Source organism: Amia ocellicauda, chromosome 3 (assembly GCF_036373705.1).
Source record: "Amia ocellicauda isolate fAmiCal2 chromosome 3, fAmiCal2.hap1, whole genome shotgun sequence".
Classification (NCBI taxonomy): Eukaryota; Metazoa; Chordata; class Actinopteri; order Amiiformes; family Amiidae; genus Amia; species Amia ocellicauda.
Genome location: NC_089852.1, coordinates 43,804,971 through 43,821,869, shown reverse-complemented (window position 1 = coordinate 43,821,869; position 16,899 = coordinate 43,804,971). Strand labels below are relative to the sequence as shown.

General features: G+C 40.1%; 1 protein-coding gene across 4 annotated transcripts in view; it reads left to right on the top strand.

The window, feature by feature from the left end:
- Window positions 1–16,899, top strand: part of LOC136746842 (stromal interaction molecule 1) — a 52,589-nt gene that overhangs the window by 1,041 nt on the left and 34,649 nt on the right. For all 4 annotated transcript variants that reach the window (XM_066699664.1, XM_066699663.1, XM_066699666.1 and 1 more), the window contains exons 2-3: window positions 382–511; window positions 14,949–15,079. In XM_066699664.1, the coding sequence (XP_066555761.1) occupies window positions 388–511; window positions 14,949–15,079 (255 nt within the window). In that variant the 5' untranslated portion in view covers window positions 382–387. The remainder of the gene's footprint in view (window positions 1–381; window positions 512–14,948; window positions 15,080–16,899) is intronic.

Here is a 16,899-nt window from a genome sequence, read left to right as displayed (position 1 = left end):
TCAATATTAACTGAAGTAATTGCAGATGTAATAGATTGTGTTGTATAATCTGAATTGCACCACTATCCATTCAACACACAACACGCTCACTGTCCTTAAAGCAGCCCAGTGGTTGCAGGGAATGGGGGAATACTTGTGCAGTGAAAGCTGAGATGTAAGGAGATTATTTCCTTAGGGAAAGAAGAAAGTTGATGGTAAAAAAACAACAAAAAACCATTTGTTTAAGTGCTGAAGAGGTCTCAAAACAAACAAACAAACTTTAATCTTTTGTGGCCTCAGCACTGCTTTTATTGGCAGTGTTGAAATAGTCAGACACAATACAAGTAAAGAGAGGTCTCATTTTTAAACTTGACTTTTTTTTTTTCCTCCCCCCTCTAAAAGTGCACCATGGATTTCAGCAAACTGGTGACCCTGTGGATTGTGTGCTTGTGTCTCTTGGGAGAAAGTCGTTCAGAGAAGCCCGGCTTCCAGCCAAACACTGAGCAACAGCAAGCTGAGAGTGGACTCTCCGGTAAGGACACACTGTTGCTGGTTTGGGACTGGTATTCCTGGGCCTGTAACACAATATAAACATATTCCTCAGGCTTGATGCTCTTGTAATATGTACTATAGCATGCATATATAAAAGGTACTTGTAACTAAATGTGTGTGTCCATACATACAGTAAATTCATACACCTCTTGTGCAAATAATGCATTGCCCTCGCCTCTCAGTCCCATGACTCTTTTTAGTGGTTGTAAGGCGGGTACTAAAGCTATCTTGGCTGAGAATAGGGAGTGTGCAGTCCAGGTCTCGGGGAGTGAGTGTGCACAGTCTTCTTGGCAAAGCTCTGAGATTTAGCAGCAAATTACAATCTTGTAATGTTTGTATTCCCTCAAGCACCTTGTGGCGAGCTTTAAACTATTCCACTTAGCACATGGGATCCCCTGGGTTAGAATATTGCAGTTAATATCCCAAGAAGAAAGGCATTTTCTTGTTTTGCATGGCACAGAAAAGCCCTGGCTAGTCCTGCAGGATTTTGTTCCAACAAAGCTTGCAGTTACTTAATTGAACTAATAATTTGCTTAATTTGGATTTAAAATAGCTTTGCTTACATAACATTTGAGAATTCAAGTGCCTTATACCATGGTATATGAACCCAAACTGTTAAAAATTATGAAGAAGTTCTGATTAGCCAAATTATTACTTAAGTTAGTGGTTTAATTAAGTAATTTAGAGCTTGGCTAGAACAAAAGCAAGCAAGATGGTGGGTCCCCAGGAACAGGGTTGAGACCACAGCTCGAATGTTTTTTCCATTTTGCTGAACTGAGCCCGCCAAAATGATAGACATGTTTATTCATGCTGAGATTATCTGCACAAAATACCAGTAAACAGGATCTAGATTTTGCACTTCCACCAAGCCAACAATCTTCATTAAGACTTTGAATTGACTTTTCTTTATGGCTGTATTCAAATGTTAGTTTTCTGGTTCAGATATTCTGTTCTAAAATGTGTAAGAGTTCTCAGATAAAGTATTCTATCATGAATAATGCGCTTCTGTATGCAAGAGTAATTAATGTCATTTGTGGCTGACTGAACAGGAAAACCTGACTGAGTTTGAGATGTCTGGGAGGAGTTAAATTAAGAGAACATCTTCGGAGTGAAGAATATATTTTTGAATCGGTATTGATTTGCCTTTTGTGCCATTGACAGCCTTGCTTCACAGAGGTACAGCAGTATTTGTAAACTCTAGTCTTGGTGATCTACTTATAACCTGTTTTCATGTACATCAGAGCTGTTTAGGGCTTAGTTTTACCACAGTAAACGGGTTTTTCAGTCTATATCACACTAGCTTGTTTGTCTGTCCAGAGGATGCTGAACAAATAGATTATTATACTGTATGTCCTCCAGGCCCTCCCCACTTTCCATTGATGATGACTTGATTGTGATAATAAATACTTCTCATGAGAAAGTCATGTTAGTGTTTCATTACCAAGCCTAGTTCGGTGCTCTGTATATCACAGCCACAGGCCTGGCGAAGAATTAGTCCTTTGATTGCTTGAACATAAACTCCCTGAGATGGCAGTGTTCCTTCATCCATTAAAACGTCCCTGTATGCATGCAGTGGTAGTGCCTAAATGAATGTTTAGAACTAGTTCAAGATGCCAGCACTTGAATGTTATTGCTAATGAATTACACGGGCAGTTTTTATATCTTGATTCTCTCTCCCGTGCCAAAGAGGACTAAAGTATTGCGCTGTATAGAAACCACTGTAACGTGGCCTTCAGAGCTTCAGGAAAAAAAGTGTTGAGTCATTCAAACACTTCTGTGGAAATGGTGATATGTGGACGTGCTCTTAGCATGTTGTTTTCACTCCTATTTGAGGGCTTTAGGCAGTGTAATGTATGAAAGTAATTGCAAATAAAATTCCTTGAACTACACTAATTGTAACATTTTGTTGTAAAAGAATGATTCCTAAAAGAACAATTTCTATGAATAATCCACTTAGGTTCTTAGTGTGATCTCCATTTGTTGTTTCCTGTTTAGAGTTGTAGCCTACTTGCTGTGCTGAGTGACTATAGCAGTGAGATTGTGTATTCCTGAGAAGAAAAAGACTATTTCACAACTGTTATGCCCTACTGTGAGGGATTATGTACTTCATTTTGGGCAACAGTGATATTTCACCCATGCAGAACTTACTTCAAACCTGCGTTTTTGCTGCAGTTTCTCATTGCATCACAGATAATGTCTTAATGTAGACTAGATTAAGAGAACGCATTACATTTTAAATAAAGATTACATACTCAGTCCATGGCACTGAGATCTGATAATATCACTTCAGAAAGCTTTCTCCGGTAAAGGTGGTTTCTTAATGTTTTCTATTTCCGCGCAATAATGGCTTCTTTGTTTGCGATTGTAAACTCTAGCTTTTACAGTTACTGTCTACAGAGATGTCATCGTCTTTGTGTTTATCTGAGAATTGAACCTCAACCACTACAGGTCTATTTTACAAAATGAGTTTAATGACAGGGGAAATGTTTTTTCTTTAAGGAAACTTGTCTACTGAGAACATTTACTGAAAAGTGATTTCGGCAAAAAGTTTGCCTGCTTTGCTGCCCAAACGATGGTAGAGGGGATTTTATCGAGCATGTTTAATTCAGATAGGCAGCAATACAGAAACTGTGGAAATGCTAAGCGGAGAGGTCCTGGATTTCATTTTTTTAATTAGTTGATGAACAAACCACCACTGCTATAGCAACACAAAGCGAGAGATCCGTGAAGTGACCACTCGTTATGTTTACACACAGGTACACCGCCTGTCATTTATCCAAATAGTAATAATGTAAATTAATCATGTATGCCTTTTTATCTTTTACAATCATCAGTTCTGTATATCTGGAATACTTTGGAAATATGGTGTTTCATGTAATTCGCTTCTTCAGACCACTTGTGTGTCTGTGACTTTCCTTTAAAAATTTGAGTTTACCTTCCTTTTGCGTGGTGTGAAGGACAGATGATAGAAATCGTGATGTTTTAGGGCCTTTTTTCTAAGTTACAGAATATTTAAATGAGAGCATTACAGTCACAGGCGCAATAACAGTGGCATGAAATCATTTTGTGTAAGGGAGGCTGGTTCAAAGATGCCCAAAGTATATGGTGTGTGTGTGTGTGGTGGGGGAAATACATAAACTGTGGTGTGAAATTGTATTGCAGAACATCCAGCAATTCAAATGACTTGCATCCTGCAGCTGTGTCTCATATGATTTATTCAATTTGGCAGTAACCAAACCAAACAAAACAAAACCAGAAAAAAAAACTTAGCTGATGCATTAGTTAATTATTAACCTATGAAAAATGGACAACTTTCTACATGTAGCCTTAGGTGTCTAAATTCACTCGGATTAGAAGATAAACTTGTGTTGTGAGCACAGGGTTACAATTAGAGTGGTAATTGCAATGTTACAGAAAAGCGATTGCCAAAAATACTAACCGTTCATTTCTCTCTTAATTCACAGCCATACAATTTGTCGATCAGATGGCATAGGCCCCTATTAAACTAGAGTAACATTGTAAACATTTACCGCTGCTTCCTGTAATGTCAACTAATTGCTACTGCACATGCTCATGGGCACTGTTCAGGATATTGCTGTCAGCATAAGCTTTGGTTAACCAAGGAATATTACATATTAAGGAATAATATATTGTGGACTAGGGGTAAAAGCAGAACAACCTATTAAGTGTAGACAATTTACTGAAGAGGTTGAACAGACTTAATCGCGTACACAACACAAGCTGTAATCTGTTGCATCTAACATCGTGCCTTGAGGATATATTATTAGTCTGTATCTTATTTATACAGCAGTGTCATGAGCACAGTGCTGATGCATTGAATTGATGTTTTAACTGTTTATTCAGAGCCTTCACCTTGCGCTCATAAACATTGTTGATACTGGAGCTATGAATGAATGTCATTAATCATCTTATCGCATTTTTCTGATGGGTATTATATTAATATTGTGTATATATAGCACAACAGTAGTCTCTGGGCTGCTTCAAAGCTTTTATGAACTCATTAAACAGCACAATTATTGTTTAGTTCAGCATTAGTTTGAATGACAATGTTATCTTTTTCTTCCTAACAAGAAAATAAATACATGAAGGGACTGTTCATAAGGATATTATTTGTAGCAGCCACCCTCACCTCAGCCTGAGCTGGGCCACTGGGGAATGGTTAGGTATTTGGTTTTTGCTTTTAAAGCCGCATTTTGAGTTGAAAACAAAACTGAACACGTTCTGAGGCCTAAGGGGAGGCTCTTGATTAGTCTATGCATGTATGTATGTATGTATGCATGCATGTATTTGGTGATACAGGTATAATTTCCTATACCTACAGAAGGAATTTTGTATTTTATTTGTATTTGCGGCCAGGCCTTGTGACTAAAGGCAAGACTCTAGAAACGTTATGGTCAAATGATCATCCCATTTGGACTCAAGGGGAGGCTGCTGCTGGAATTCCTGTTGATAAGAGTTCTGTACTTCTCAGAACTGAGTGGCGCAGAAAGAAACGGCACATGGTTTGAAATCCATGCATTGATGGCCTTTCCAAGTCCCACTTTATATGACTTAATCTGTAAATGACAGTGCTTAAGCCTTAGTAGTTGGAAAGTATGTGACTATGTTGGGTTGATTTTAGGACATTTGTAGGCGTTCAGCTGAATGTTGATCATCTCTCCATACCAGTAATGTCTTGACATAAAAAAAGAACTAGTGGAAAATATATTTTTCTTCTGGATACAGTATAGTAATATGACACTAGGTTTGAATGCCAATTAGAATAAAGATATATTGTAAATAGCAGTTGAGGCCTGTCATTTCTAGGGCAGGTCTGCAGCAGAACACTAACGAAGGCCTGAGCCATGTAAAGAGGAGGACGAGGAGGAGAGGAGAGGAGAGGAGAGAACGAGGAGGGGAGGGGAGAAGGAGGAGAGGAGAGGAGAGAACGAGGAGGGGAGGGGGAGGGGAGAAAGAGGAGAGGAGAGGAGGGGGTGGGGGCTGGTGACGTGATTGTGTGGTTTCAGTGGTCAGGGCCGGAATTGTTTGGAAAGAGCTGAGTTTCAACTTACCAGAACAGAGACGAGGCAGCAGACGGTTTAATGGAGGGCCCTAGAAAAAGGAGGGGGCAGGGGCAGGAAATTGTGATTTGGAGGCACCAGAGTGAACAAGTTGAGAAGAGACCAGTTGGTGTGTGCAGACAGTGCTGCTGATGTCATTCAGGTGCTTTAAAAGCGGTATGTAAATCTCTAATCTGAAGGCAGGACGTTTGCAAACCAAATTAGTCACGGGAGAGGAAGCGTGCTGGGCTCAGCACAGAGTCTGACAACTACTCAAGCTGCTCTTTAGCACTGGGCAGTGGCCTCCATTTGTGTTCCCTTGAGTCCCGCAGCTCCGGTCACTGAGCCGTGCTGCCGCCCAGTCTGACACTGTTGGACCCAACTCCCTCCAGCCCATTCAGTGAACTGTGCTCACAGGGGTACGCAATCCCCTCAACTCTAACTACAGTGACACTTCCTCCACTTGCTGTGGTGACATCACTGGCCTGAGCTGGTCAGTTTACCCTAATTGCTGAGTCATACCGCCTCCCATGTTAGTCGGCTGTGTCCCAGTCCCTCAGACCAGCCCAGCAGCACTCTGGGCGCGATGGCAGACTATTCCTTTGTGTTGCAGGATGAGCAGAATCCTTGTCTGTGTGTTTCCGACCAGGCAAGAGCGATGCCCCAGTTTTTGGTGCAGTGCAGCAGTGGTTTCTGTAAGATCAGTGAGAGACTGTCTGCAGAATATGCTTAGTATAAGGACAACACTAGCATAAAAGGTACTGGAGACCTGAATTTCTTTTGACCGTTTGCTCTTTTGTTTTTATTTAAATCACACTGATCTTTATGAACAGGATCACAAAGCCAAGCAGCATTTATTGGTCTCCTGTGTCACTGTGAGAAGAGTCTGCATTAAAAGGGTGCTTTAGAATGCAATATTCAAATGTGTTGTTGAGGCTTGTATATTTATTTTTAAGTTATCTCCATCACTGGTTCAAGGCCTTGTAAACACCCAACTGTGTTGGTAGCAACAAAACAATTCTGCTAGAGGCAGCTTATATTAATAAAGGCTTCTAGTAACAATATTTAGTTGATTTACTATACAAAGTGACTTGGTCTGTATTCTTTCCTATTTGAATTTGTGTTGAAAAATCCAGAGGTTGCTGTTTGGTAAATCTGCACTCAATTATAACTCTTCCAGTGGAGGAGGGCCCTGAAACATTGCCTTAACCACAAGCTACTTGCATGCATGTCTATTTAAACACAATTTGTTCCCCAGTTCTTTCTCCTTAGTGGGAATCCCGACCGTCCGGCAGTTTTCACATGGAAAAAAAGACGTTAGCAAAATTATGTCCGGCAGCAATCCATATGGGTCATGGTTTTTAAGCATTTGGGAAAGATGGAAGAAGTTTGGTCCTGATTAGCATTCATTATATATTAATCGGTACCAGACTTTGACAACTAGTTTTGGTCGAATGGTAAAGGAATCTGGCTGGAGTGCATTGGAGACGGTGTGGTTGTTGGGTGGTGACGGGTCATTAGGAGATGGTACAGTTGAGGTTTTTCCTTTTGAACCAGATACTAAAAAGCAACGGATTAATAAGCCTTTTCCCTTCATCTCCCCGATCCCAGTCTGTTCAGGCTGAGAAACTCCAAGCTCATGCGACCTGAAGCCCTTGGGTTTTAGTAATGCCCTTACTTAGGAATGTTTGTGAAGGCAGCAGTGCCCAGGAATGTGCGCAATAAGACCCATGTGCACGAAACCCAGCACATCACAGTACCCACAGGTGTCCTAGGTTTTCCGTTTGTGTGCTGTTCTTTGTTCTTGGAGTGTGCATATATGTGTGGCTGAGGGTGTGCCACCTACAAAAAGAGGTCTGCTTTGCCATTATGTGATGGGTAGAAATGTGCAGCTCTGTATACATGTGATAAGGAATCCTAACTCCTCTGTACAGAAACCACAGAAGCTTCAGGGAGATGTGATTCACAGCTTCAAGTACTAACAGGAACTCTAGGCCAAACCTGTTTAGAAATGCTTTTATATTCTGGGTGGGATGTAGGAGGTGTTTCTTTATAAAATGTGATGAGTGTACAGAACATGTAGTAGTCAAGCTCTGCTTATAGAACTTTACATTTTTATCAAAATGTAATTGATCAATAGTTTTTTCTACATCATTTAGTTATCTGATAACCATGTGCGGATCAGGTGCATTTTCAATGCTGGCATAGATCCTTGGTCTCTGATCTCGGTGTATTTGGTTGGCTCTTCAATTCCATTCCATTTGAATGTCTATTTGTGAGGTCTTTAAGGGGTCACACTTTACAATGAATGATTGTTTAATGGTATTTATACCTGGTGATTTGAAGGAAAAAAATGGGTGTTAATAATGTAAGTATCCTCTTAATTATCTTTTATGATAGGTCTCTTGTTGTCCATTCCCGATGTATTGGGATCTTTTTCAAGTTAGCCACAGTGAATCGGTTGCAGAATAGCTTCTGAAAACCAGAAACTGCTGGTACAGTCAAAAAATACTTGAATGTGACCTGGCTTCCCTCCAGTTGTTGTTCGCCATTCTTTCCACTGTAATTTAGGATGTAAAATGATTGCACACCTTCCGTACCATATGTGTGGCTAAGTGTCTTATTGTTTTGCAATTGCATATGTTGGAAAGTTGCAAACTCCTATGTGGCTAAATCAGCTTCCCATCTGCTATCATGCCAGGACAAGTGATTTTAATATAAAATTCACAAATCGGGAGCAAGACTTCCCTGCTCCACTGTATGGACTAAAAGCGTCTGCTCCGAGATCTGTGTTGCGTCTGCTCGTGCTGAAAGATGCCTGCCATGCTCTCGACAGCTGATTAGATATCATTAGAGAAGTGATGCACCTTTCAGCACAGATAAGAAGGGTATGGCTTACACCAGCCTTTGCTTGGGAACTCAGAGCAAATACTACTCCTGAGTTAGATATTTGTTTTATTTAAAGATTAGAAAGTATTTACATATCTGCACTGTAAACATATGTAATGGCCTTGTTAAGATGGGGAATTCCAATCTCCAAAGAATGTAACACACTAGCTTATATAACTCTATTCAGATCACCTGCTGTTAGGTGACACTGATTTTATAAAGCTATTGGGTTGGTTGTGGCATGAATGGTAATCTTAGGAAGGTGATCATTTTCATGTCTGTTTAGATTTATGACCTACTTTTGTGGTGCGCTTATTATGGAATAAACATGTTTGTCTTTTCCCTGATAGGCTCTATGAAGCATCTATAAAAAGCAAAGAAATGTGTAGGCTAGTCCTCATGGTGAGTGGAATAACCACACGGTGCTTTCATGAAAATGCAGAGCCCTCCTGCTTGCAGTAATAGGCTGACATCAATATGAGTCACACGGCATGGTAGCAAAGTGCAGGATGTGTTGTTTGAGGTGAACTTTGCTGCAGTAGGAGAGGGGCTGTGGTCAGGAGAGAGAGGCCTCAGAATGGTGGTCCCCAGCCTGTCCAACGACTAGGCAGCCAAACATCTACTCCCTGCTCCCCGCTCACCAACTCGGTGGTATCCCCCACCCACTGCTTGACAACTCTGCAGTGTAGTTTGCAGGGCTTAAAGTAGCTCTTCAACATAACAAGGTGGGAGACCACTACCTTAGATTAACCAATGACCAGCTTCCTCTTTAGTTCTGAATTATTGTCAGAAACCACTTCCATCTCCTTTTTAGGTTCTTTCTATTTTTAGGTTTCTGTCAGTTTCTTTTTTTCTCTCTCTCTCCTGTATCTTTACCAGCTTCATTTGGCTAGATTTCAAGTTCCTGTTTTCAATCCCTGACACATAATTGAATTGCATTATTTTATACCAAAAATATGTGCCTTCCAATCCCTAGATTAGAACAACAATCTCTGCTACAGTATAAAGGGATAATAAATGGCCTGATTAGAAGATGGTTCTATTGCTGTTTAAAGATTGCTCTGGATTACAAGGATTTGTCTTTGTGTCAACACATGACTGAAAACACTGAGGATTACACATGCGTTTGGTAATGGCTTTCTGTCTGGGCAGGACCATTTTGACTAATGATTTCAGGTGGAAAAGGAAAAGCAGAGCTATTGGCTCAACGTACAGGGATTTAAACTTGAGGTGACTTCAAGTGACAGGAAATAAAAGCATGTGAAGGTCAGCTTTCTAATGAAATTATGTATTGAAAACGGGCAGGAGATGTTTGCAATGATGCAGTTGTGCCATTACTATATCATGCATTCTTCACGTGTCTTGACTAAAGCCATTTGCCCAATAAATGTATTCAATTTTGGGTTTTGTAAAAGTACCTATTTCACCCGATATTCATTTCCTAAGTACTAGGTTACATGAATGTTCTCATCTTTTTATTATTTTTAAATAAAACACTAGTAGAAGCTCTAGTACTGTTTTATAGTACTTCATGTTTTGTCTAAAGGGACCACAATCCCACTCAAACTGAGCTGCTTTTATTACAAATGAAGCATTCTATTTTAAATTAGTTTTCCCCCTTCCTGCTGTTTCCAATATAACAGATAAATAGAACCCTTCTTTATCGGACACATGATCAACGATCGTTTTTCTAGAGGTTAAAATGCCGTTTAGACTGTCAAAATTAAATATAAAATTTGCCCCACTTCTGCAAATATACTATGGCTGTCCTGGAAGAATGATTGTGTGTATGGGGCCAATGGTCATAAAATGTTTTCCCCAAAGGGATGTGAAAAATCCTAAAAGAACTGGACTAGGCTGCCTTTAGGGGCTTTTTATCTTAACAACTTACTTTATTATGAATTTGTGGTCTTGTGGTTAGGGCTCTGGACTCCTGAGGAGGGGGGGCACTGCTGTTGTACCCTTGAGACAGGGACTGTACATGGATTGTCTAGTAAAAACCCAGCTGTGAAAATCGGTAATTTTGTATAAAAATAATGTGATCTATTGTAACAATTATGTCACCCTGGATAAGTGCATCTGCTAAGAAAAATATAATAATCAGAGAGATTATAAAGTGAAAGTGTGAGTTTTATGGTTACAGTCTGTTATGGATGGGGCTGATGCATCACTACTTTGCAAAAGCCAACTCTCATTAAAAAGACATCGATCACTGCTGTGTCATGGTTTGGGAATGAAGACTGGGCTGAACTCTGGTTTCAATCTGAGTTGTTTAATTGCGGCAGTCACAGATGAAAGGAAACAGGCGCCGGTTCTGGGACTGGTAGAGTGAAGAGTAGGCTACCCGATGCACGTTTCAAGGGTTGGGGTCAAGTGTTAACCTTTGGGGTCAGTATGGCAAAACCACTATACTTTCCATGAAGGAGGTACTACTGGTGTTTATATAGTCTCCTTCTGGAGTTTGCCCTTGGAAAGTGCTTTTTATAGAAAATATCGATTCAAATTCCAAATGTGGATTTACATTGCACTACCACAAAAACGTTGCTTTAATCTAGGGCAGGGAAGAATATTCTACTTTAGATTTTTCCTTAAAGAAATAAGAGAGCCTAGTTGTTAACCTTGTCTTCTGCTTTGCATTCTAGTTGTGATAAAAACACTCCAAGACTGGTAATGCTGTTGGTTTTATTTCTGTTCAAGGCTGTTCGGGACGGGCCGGCTTGTTTTGCCTTCTTCACGTCACAGTTTTATCTGTGATCTGATACAAAGCCTTTAAAGCCCAAGGGAGCTTCACTGAAGAGCAACGTATACAGTATCTGAGCAGTTTCACAATGAAGGGGTCAGCAGGGAAGGGGGAAAAAAAAGAGCATGATATCCTCTGGATTGGTGCCTTTAAGCAACACACTAATTAAAGATGGAACCTTCCCAAAGAAATGATATCCGAGGGTAAAATTACACTCCTCATTAAAGTTTGTATTTGACTTTGGTCCATTGGTTCCGAATTAAACTTTGCTGCCGAGAGAATTGGTGCCTGTATTTATTATGATTAGATTATCTGACTTTAATGGAATTCAGCAGGCAGGTTTGGACAACTGCATGTGTGAATGTGGTTGAATTCATGCCTCGTCGAGATGTGAAGATATGCTTGATACCTAGTGATAGATTAGTAGCGCTCACATGTTTGCAGGGCTATGTAAATGCTGCAGGCAGAACATCTTGAATGCTAATTGGCCGAACTATTTGGAGAAGTAAATAATGCAGCAGCTGTTTAGACTGGGCTGATTGACTGAGAGGAATACGGTGGCTTTCTTGTTGTCGTCCGGTGCGGGGCTTCATCATGAAATTCGAGCTGTTGAAAACTGAGCAAGCGCAAGTTTTTCCCTCTCTCTCTTGTTGATCCTGTGTACATCAGCTGAGCATGTGGAGATCAGTATTGGAGACAGACAGTTGAGCTTTCGCACCTTCCTCACCTTCATCAGTAGCTGTCTGCCTCCTCTCCCCTCTCACTGCTCCCTCGACCATATTTAACCCCTCAATAGCTGGCATCTTGTCATTAGTCCCGGGACGCACAGAGCTAAAAAGAGTTGAGCTTGTTTTAGATCACATCATCGTGTTTCTGTGGCTCTGAGGCGCCGATTTCAGTTTGGAGATCCTTTTCATGCCTTCTTGTTGGAATATTTAGCTAACATGAGTTGATAAGGGAAAGTCTTTCAAACGCAACCAGGAATGGTAGACCATGAAGGGAACAACTATGACAAAGTATTCCTAAGATTACAATCCCAAAGGAAAGAGAATGAAAACCCTACAAAGGCAGCATAACCATGTCAATATTATGGGCTGTATTGGAGACAATCTTTATTTCATGCTTGGCATTTAAATGATCCAGCAAAGGACCCGCCAATTTGAAGAGATGAGAGGTATTCCTGCAAAGCATTGATCCGAATGTATTGCAGTAGAAGACGCACTGAGAATATAACGCTGGCGTGTTGAGTGTGTGTGAGAGAATCTGGAATATTTTTTGCTGTGACTGTGGACCAGCAACTGATGCCTGTGCAGAAACCAGATAGGAGACAGAACATGGCTCTATGTGCCCCTAACCCTCCCCCCGTCTTTTCCACTATACATAATGGAATTGTTCAACTTCAGTAAACAGTATAATTATGTGTGTGTGTGTGTGTATGTATGTATGTGTATATATATATATATATATATATATATATATATATATATATATATATATATATATATATATATATATATATATATATATATATATATATATATATATATATATATAAGAAGAATTCTTGCTGAACAAGATCTTTCCAAAATTAATTCTATTGTATTTGAATTAGTCGCAACCAGGATTCAGGAATTGCATTTTAAAATTCGTTTTGATTACTTAATTACTTAGTCTTTATCAGTCTGTCATCATTCACGGTTCTAGACTTTTCTTTTTTATGTATGGTATCCGATTACTTGGCAGTGATTTTGTTTTTTTTTATTTTATTAGCTTTATCTTGTATCGGTGTGAATGTTTGCATTTTAGGTGGGTAAACAGTGTGTTTGAATCTAGACACGGCACCTACAGATATGTTCATAGCTAGAGCGATGACTGAACATGTTAAAAACAAGAACATTACTATTATTTTCCCTTTTTGAAGGATTGGATTGCTATATTTTAGATCACGTTGCATGCAATAGAAATGGGTGTTTAGGGATCTTGGTGGTGGGATTCAGTGGCTGCTGTAAATCTACCTGGTGATCATGTGACTAGAATTTAGATTTTTCCTGAGTCTTTACCTTCTTTGCTACCTTTCCCAGATTATGATCATTATTCGATTACTAGTATTATTTTTGTGTTTCTTATATGAAACCTCAGAGCAAAGGCTGTGTAACCAAACCAGCTGTTAGATAGGGCACAAAATGGTTCTTTTATCCTAGAGTATCAGTGGTACCAAAACAATATAGGGTCTGAAGGTATTTGCAAGTTCAGAATGGCACATTCCACATTTATGCCCTGCTTTTGCCCTTGTAGTGTGCTTCTGTTGTATTAATTCTTTAGTTGATTAATTGCAATACTGAAAGTTCTTGTTGCACAATTCTGGGATTGAGTGAAGCGGTGTCAGTGTATGTACTTGAACAAAAGGGTTACGGTTTGTGTACACGTGTTAGTGTGTGGTTGGTCTTTGTACTGTGAATGTAAGGTCAGTTTTTCAGTTCGTTTTTTCTGGTTTAGAAACTCTCACCCCTCCTCCCTTGTGATCAAACATACTCCCTGTTTACAGTATGAAGTCAACACTACGCCCATCCTCGGCACAATTAAATGATCCAGTTCCCCCTCTCGGATCTCCATGGGTCCTGTGAAAATAAAGTGCATGTATACGAGGCTCCGATTTCCTGCCCCCATCTCCCCCACCCCCTCTGCAGTAACTAAACAGCTGTAACTGTCTCATGCTATAAATAGGAGTTTGCTGGTTTTAGTTTATATTTAGTTGTATTTATACACCTTTCTGATGCCTGCTGTGAACAAGAAAGCACTGTTGTGACAATGGGATTGCTACAGACACTTAAATAAAGCAGCGTGTATTAGAGGTGAAAGAATATTCTTCATACCCCGAGCACTAATCTCAATCACAGAGTTTACCACAGTGCCAGTACTAGTCATCCATCAAGAGCTGAAGTCTAGACTAAGTTACAATTTTAATCCATAGGGAGAAGCATGTTGGTGCTGATGTTGAACTATATCCATTTATCATTCAGGAAATCTGTACAGGCTTGTGTATGCATCTATGTGTCATGCATGTAATAAACTGAATGTGTTGCTTATTTCATACTATAATACTGTGGCACAGTGAAGTTATTGCACATACTGGAAGTAGTAGGTCTATATCCGAAATTGTGCTGTACAGTACAAATATTCAACTGTGAAAGCATACAAATAGGGGATCAAACAATAAAGTAAATACATTATTCAGGGAGTACCTAGTAAATATGTATTTAACATACAATTAAACAGTTGAACAGTAAAAAAAAATAACCCACTCCTTTCTGTGTGCTTTGTTTCATATTTTGAAAGCAGTTTGTACTTGTTCTTGCCACGAGAATCAAAATCCTTTTTATGTGAAGAATATTTTACATCCCAGTTGTCTTAAATGGACAGCAGACCTTTGCAACCAATTGTCAGAAGAATATTTAAGGCTGTTCTTTGTGGATAAAGACAACCTGACACCATAATAAATACAATTAGACGAGTGTCCTTTCCCCCCTCCAGTAGAAACCTCAATTACAGTACAGTACAGTTCTGTTTTGTTGGTACAGCCTGTTAATCAAGCCTGTTTAACTTTAGCTTTAATTGACACTCCTTGGCAGGCGCAACATGGAGGCCAAGATTGTGTGCAGGGAACTCTTAGTCAAGTTCATGCCAGAAGACGGCAGATACATTACTGATGGCCTTCTTGTGTCCCTCAGAGCTGTGCCGCATCGATGAGGTTCTCTGCCAAGATGAGAATGCCAACCTGAGTTTCGAAGCCATCCGCAGCATCCACAAGCAGATGGACGATGATGCCAACGGAAATGTGGACGTTGCAGAGACTGATGGGGTGAGTGGAAGGCGGGGTGGTGTCAAAACCACAAGCTATAGCTAAACCAATGGGAACAACCGCATTGTTAACTTAAAATATGCACTCCTATATTTGTTTTCGCACTTGGAAAAGAAACCAAATCAAATGGTCGGTTACTTGGTTATATTGGTGATTCTTTTAAAAACTGTCTGGATTTCAATATCAGTGAACAGAATAAAAAAATAGTGTATGCTGAAATCTCCCACAATGCATGCAGAGCAAACTTTCCCTAACCATATTGCTTCCCCTGTTTGGAAGATATAACCAGACACGATTTCTTAGAATCTGCCTCTACTTCCCAGTTTCTTCAAAACTTAATGGGCAAGTTGGGAATGGGAAAGTGGGCAAATTGACTTCACCTTGTAAGTAAACACGGTGTCAACCTGAGGTGACCACTAGTGTAGGTGCTTTTGAAACTCTGATGTCACATATCTTCTGAGAAGGTTGCTAGTGACCGCTTGTGGCCCCTGCTACCCAAACCAGCTGGGTTGCTTCATGCTGCTTTTATAACGTGTGATAATCCACTGCAGATTAATATGCAGGGGCCAGGTTTAAAATACTCTCCTAGCACTTGGTTTGTGGAAGGGTAAAAGGCTTTCTCTACAGCGTTTATTTCGACTCCGAAAGGAGGGCATTGGTGGGGGGGCAGTTACTTTCTTTGATCTATAATGTAAATACCCTGCTCTACCCGCTCAACCTTCAAAACTGTACTATGTCAAGATCCGTGAGTAGTAACTATAAAAAAAAAAAAAAAAGCGAAATGACTAACTCATGCTTTTTCTTTTTTTTTAATCCTGTTTCGTTGAGTATGTTTCACACATGATAACCACTTTGCTTTGCAAGTGATGCCATACCCAGTCATAAACACTCTGTGCTTTTTAACTCTGAGAATTAAGCATGGTTGTTCCAAGCATAGCTCTTAACTACCTGTTCGCTCACTTGGCAAATGATAGCAGACTGTTCAAAAGTAGATGGGATGGGGGCAGTGAGTAGGTTACCCTTTGGTTTCTGTTAATTGAAACATGGTGTTCTTCTTAGATAAGCAAAGTGGTCCAGTCCTCACTTCTGTCGAAAAGCAAGGACTGCCAAGAGAACCTATTGCGTATTCAATTTAGGTAGACACAAGTGCATGATGACAAACTGCTTGTCTCTGAGTTAATTCCCCTACACTTCATTGGTACTTTGCTGGACTCCAGTATGACTTGTCCTAAGACCAACCAAAAACATATTTTTGCCCTCACTTCATAAGCTTGGCAATGCTGATTTAGCTTTAATGATGCCCTACATGTTAAGTTTGTGGCAAAGCTTTACTAATTTAACAGGCATGACCTGCATTTGCTCATAAGCCAATCTTTTAGCAGTTGGTGAGTGTTGTCTGATAGAATTATATCCTTTGCAGTATGTCTTCCTCGCCTTTTTCTTGGAGAGCAGGGGGGTTTGTCTCTCTCCATCTTAATCTACTGTTTCCTTCCTTCTTCACTGCTTGCCTATGTGCATCACTAGAGGCATTGCTAAAGAAGGTAAAAGGTCAGGGCTAGTAAGATGATCTCCCTCCCCTGCCCTTTCAGCATTAACGATCTATGTTCTGGTCACTTCCCCTGTGCTGTGACTGAGTTTGGTGGTAAATTGTTGGCTGGTAGGGATTTTATGTATCAGCCTGTCAGCTTCTTTGACGCCCGATGAGTCACCTCAGGCCAAGCACTTCACTTTAGCTGTCAAATTGGCTGAGGCATTGAAATTAATGGGATCATTGGGATCTCCTAATGTCAGGTCCAAGGATATCCAGACTTCATTCAACA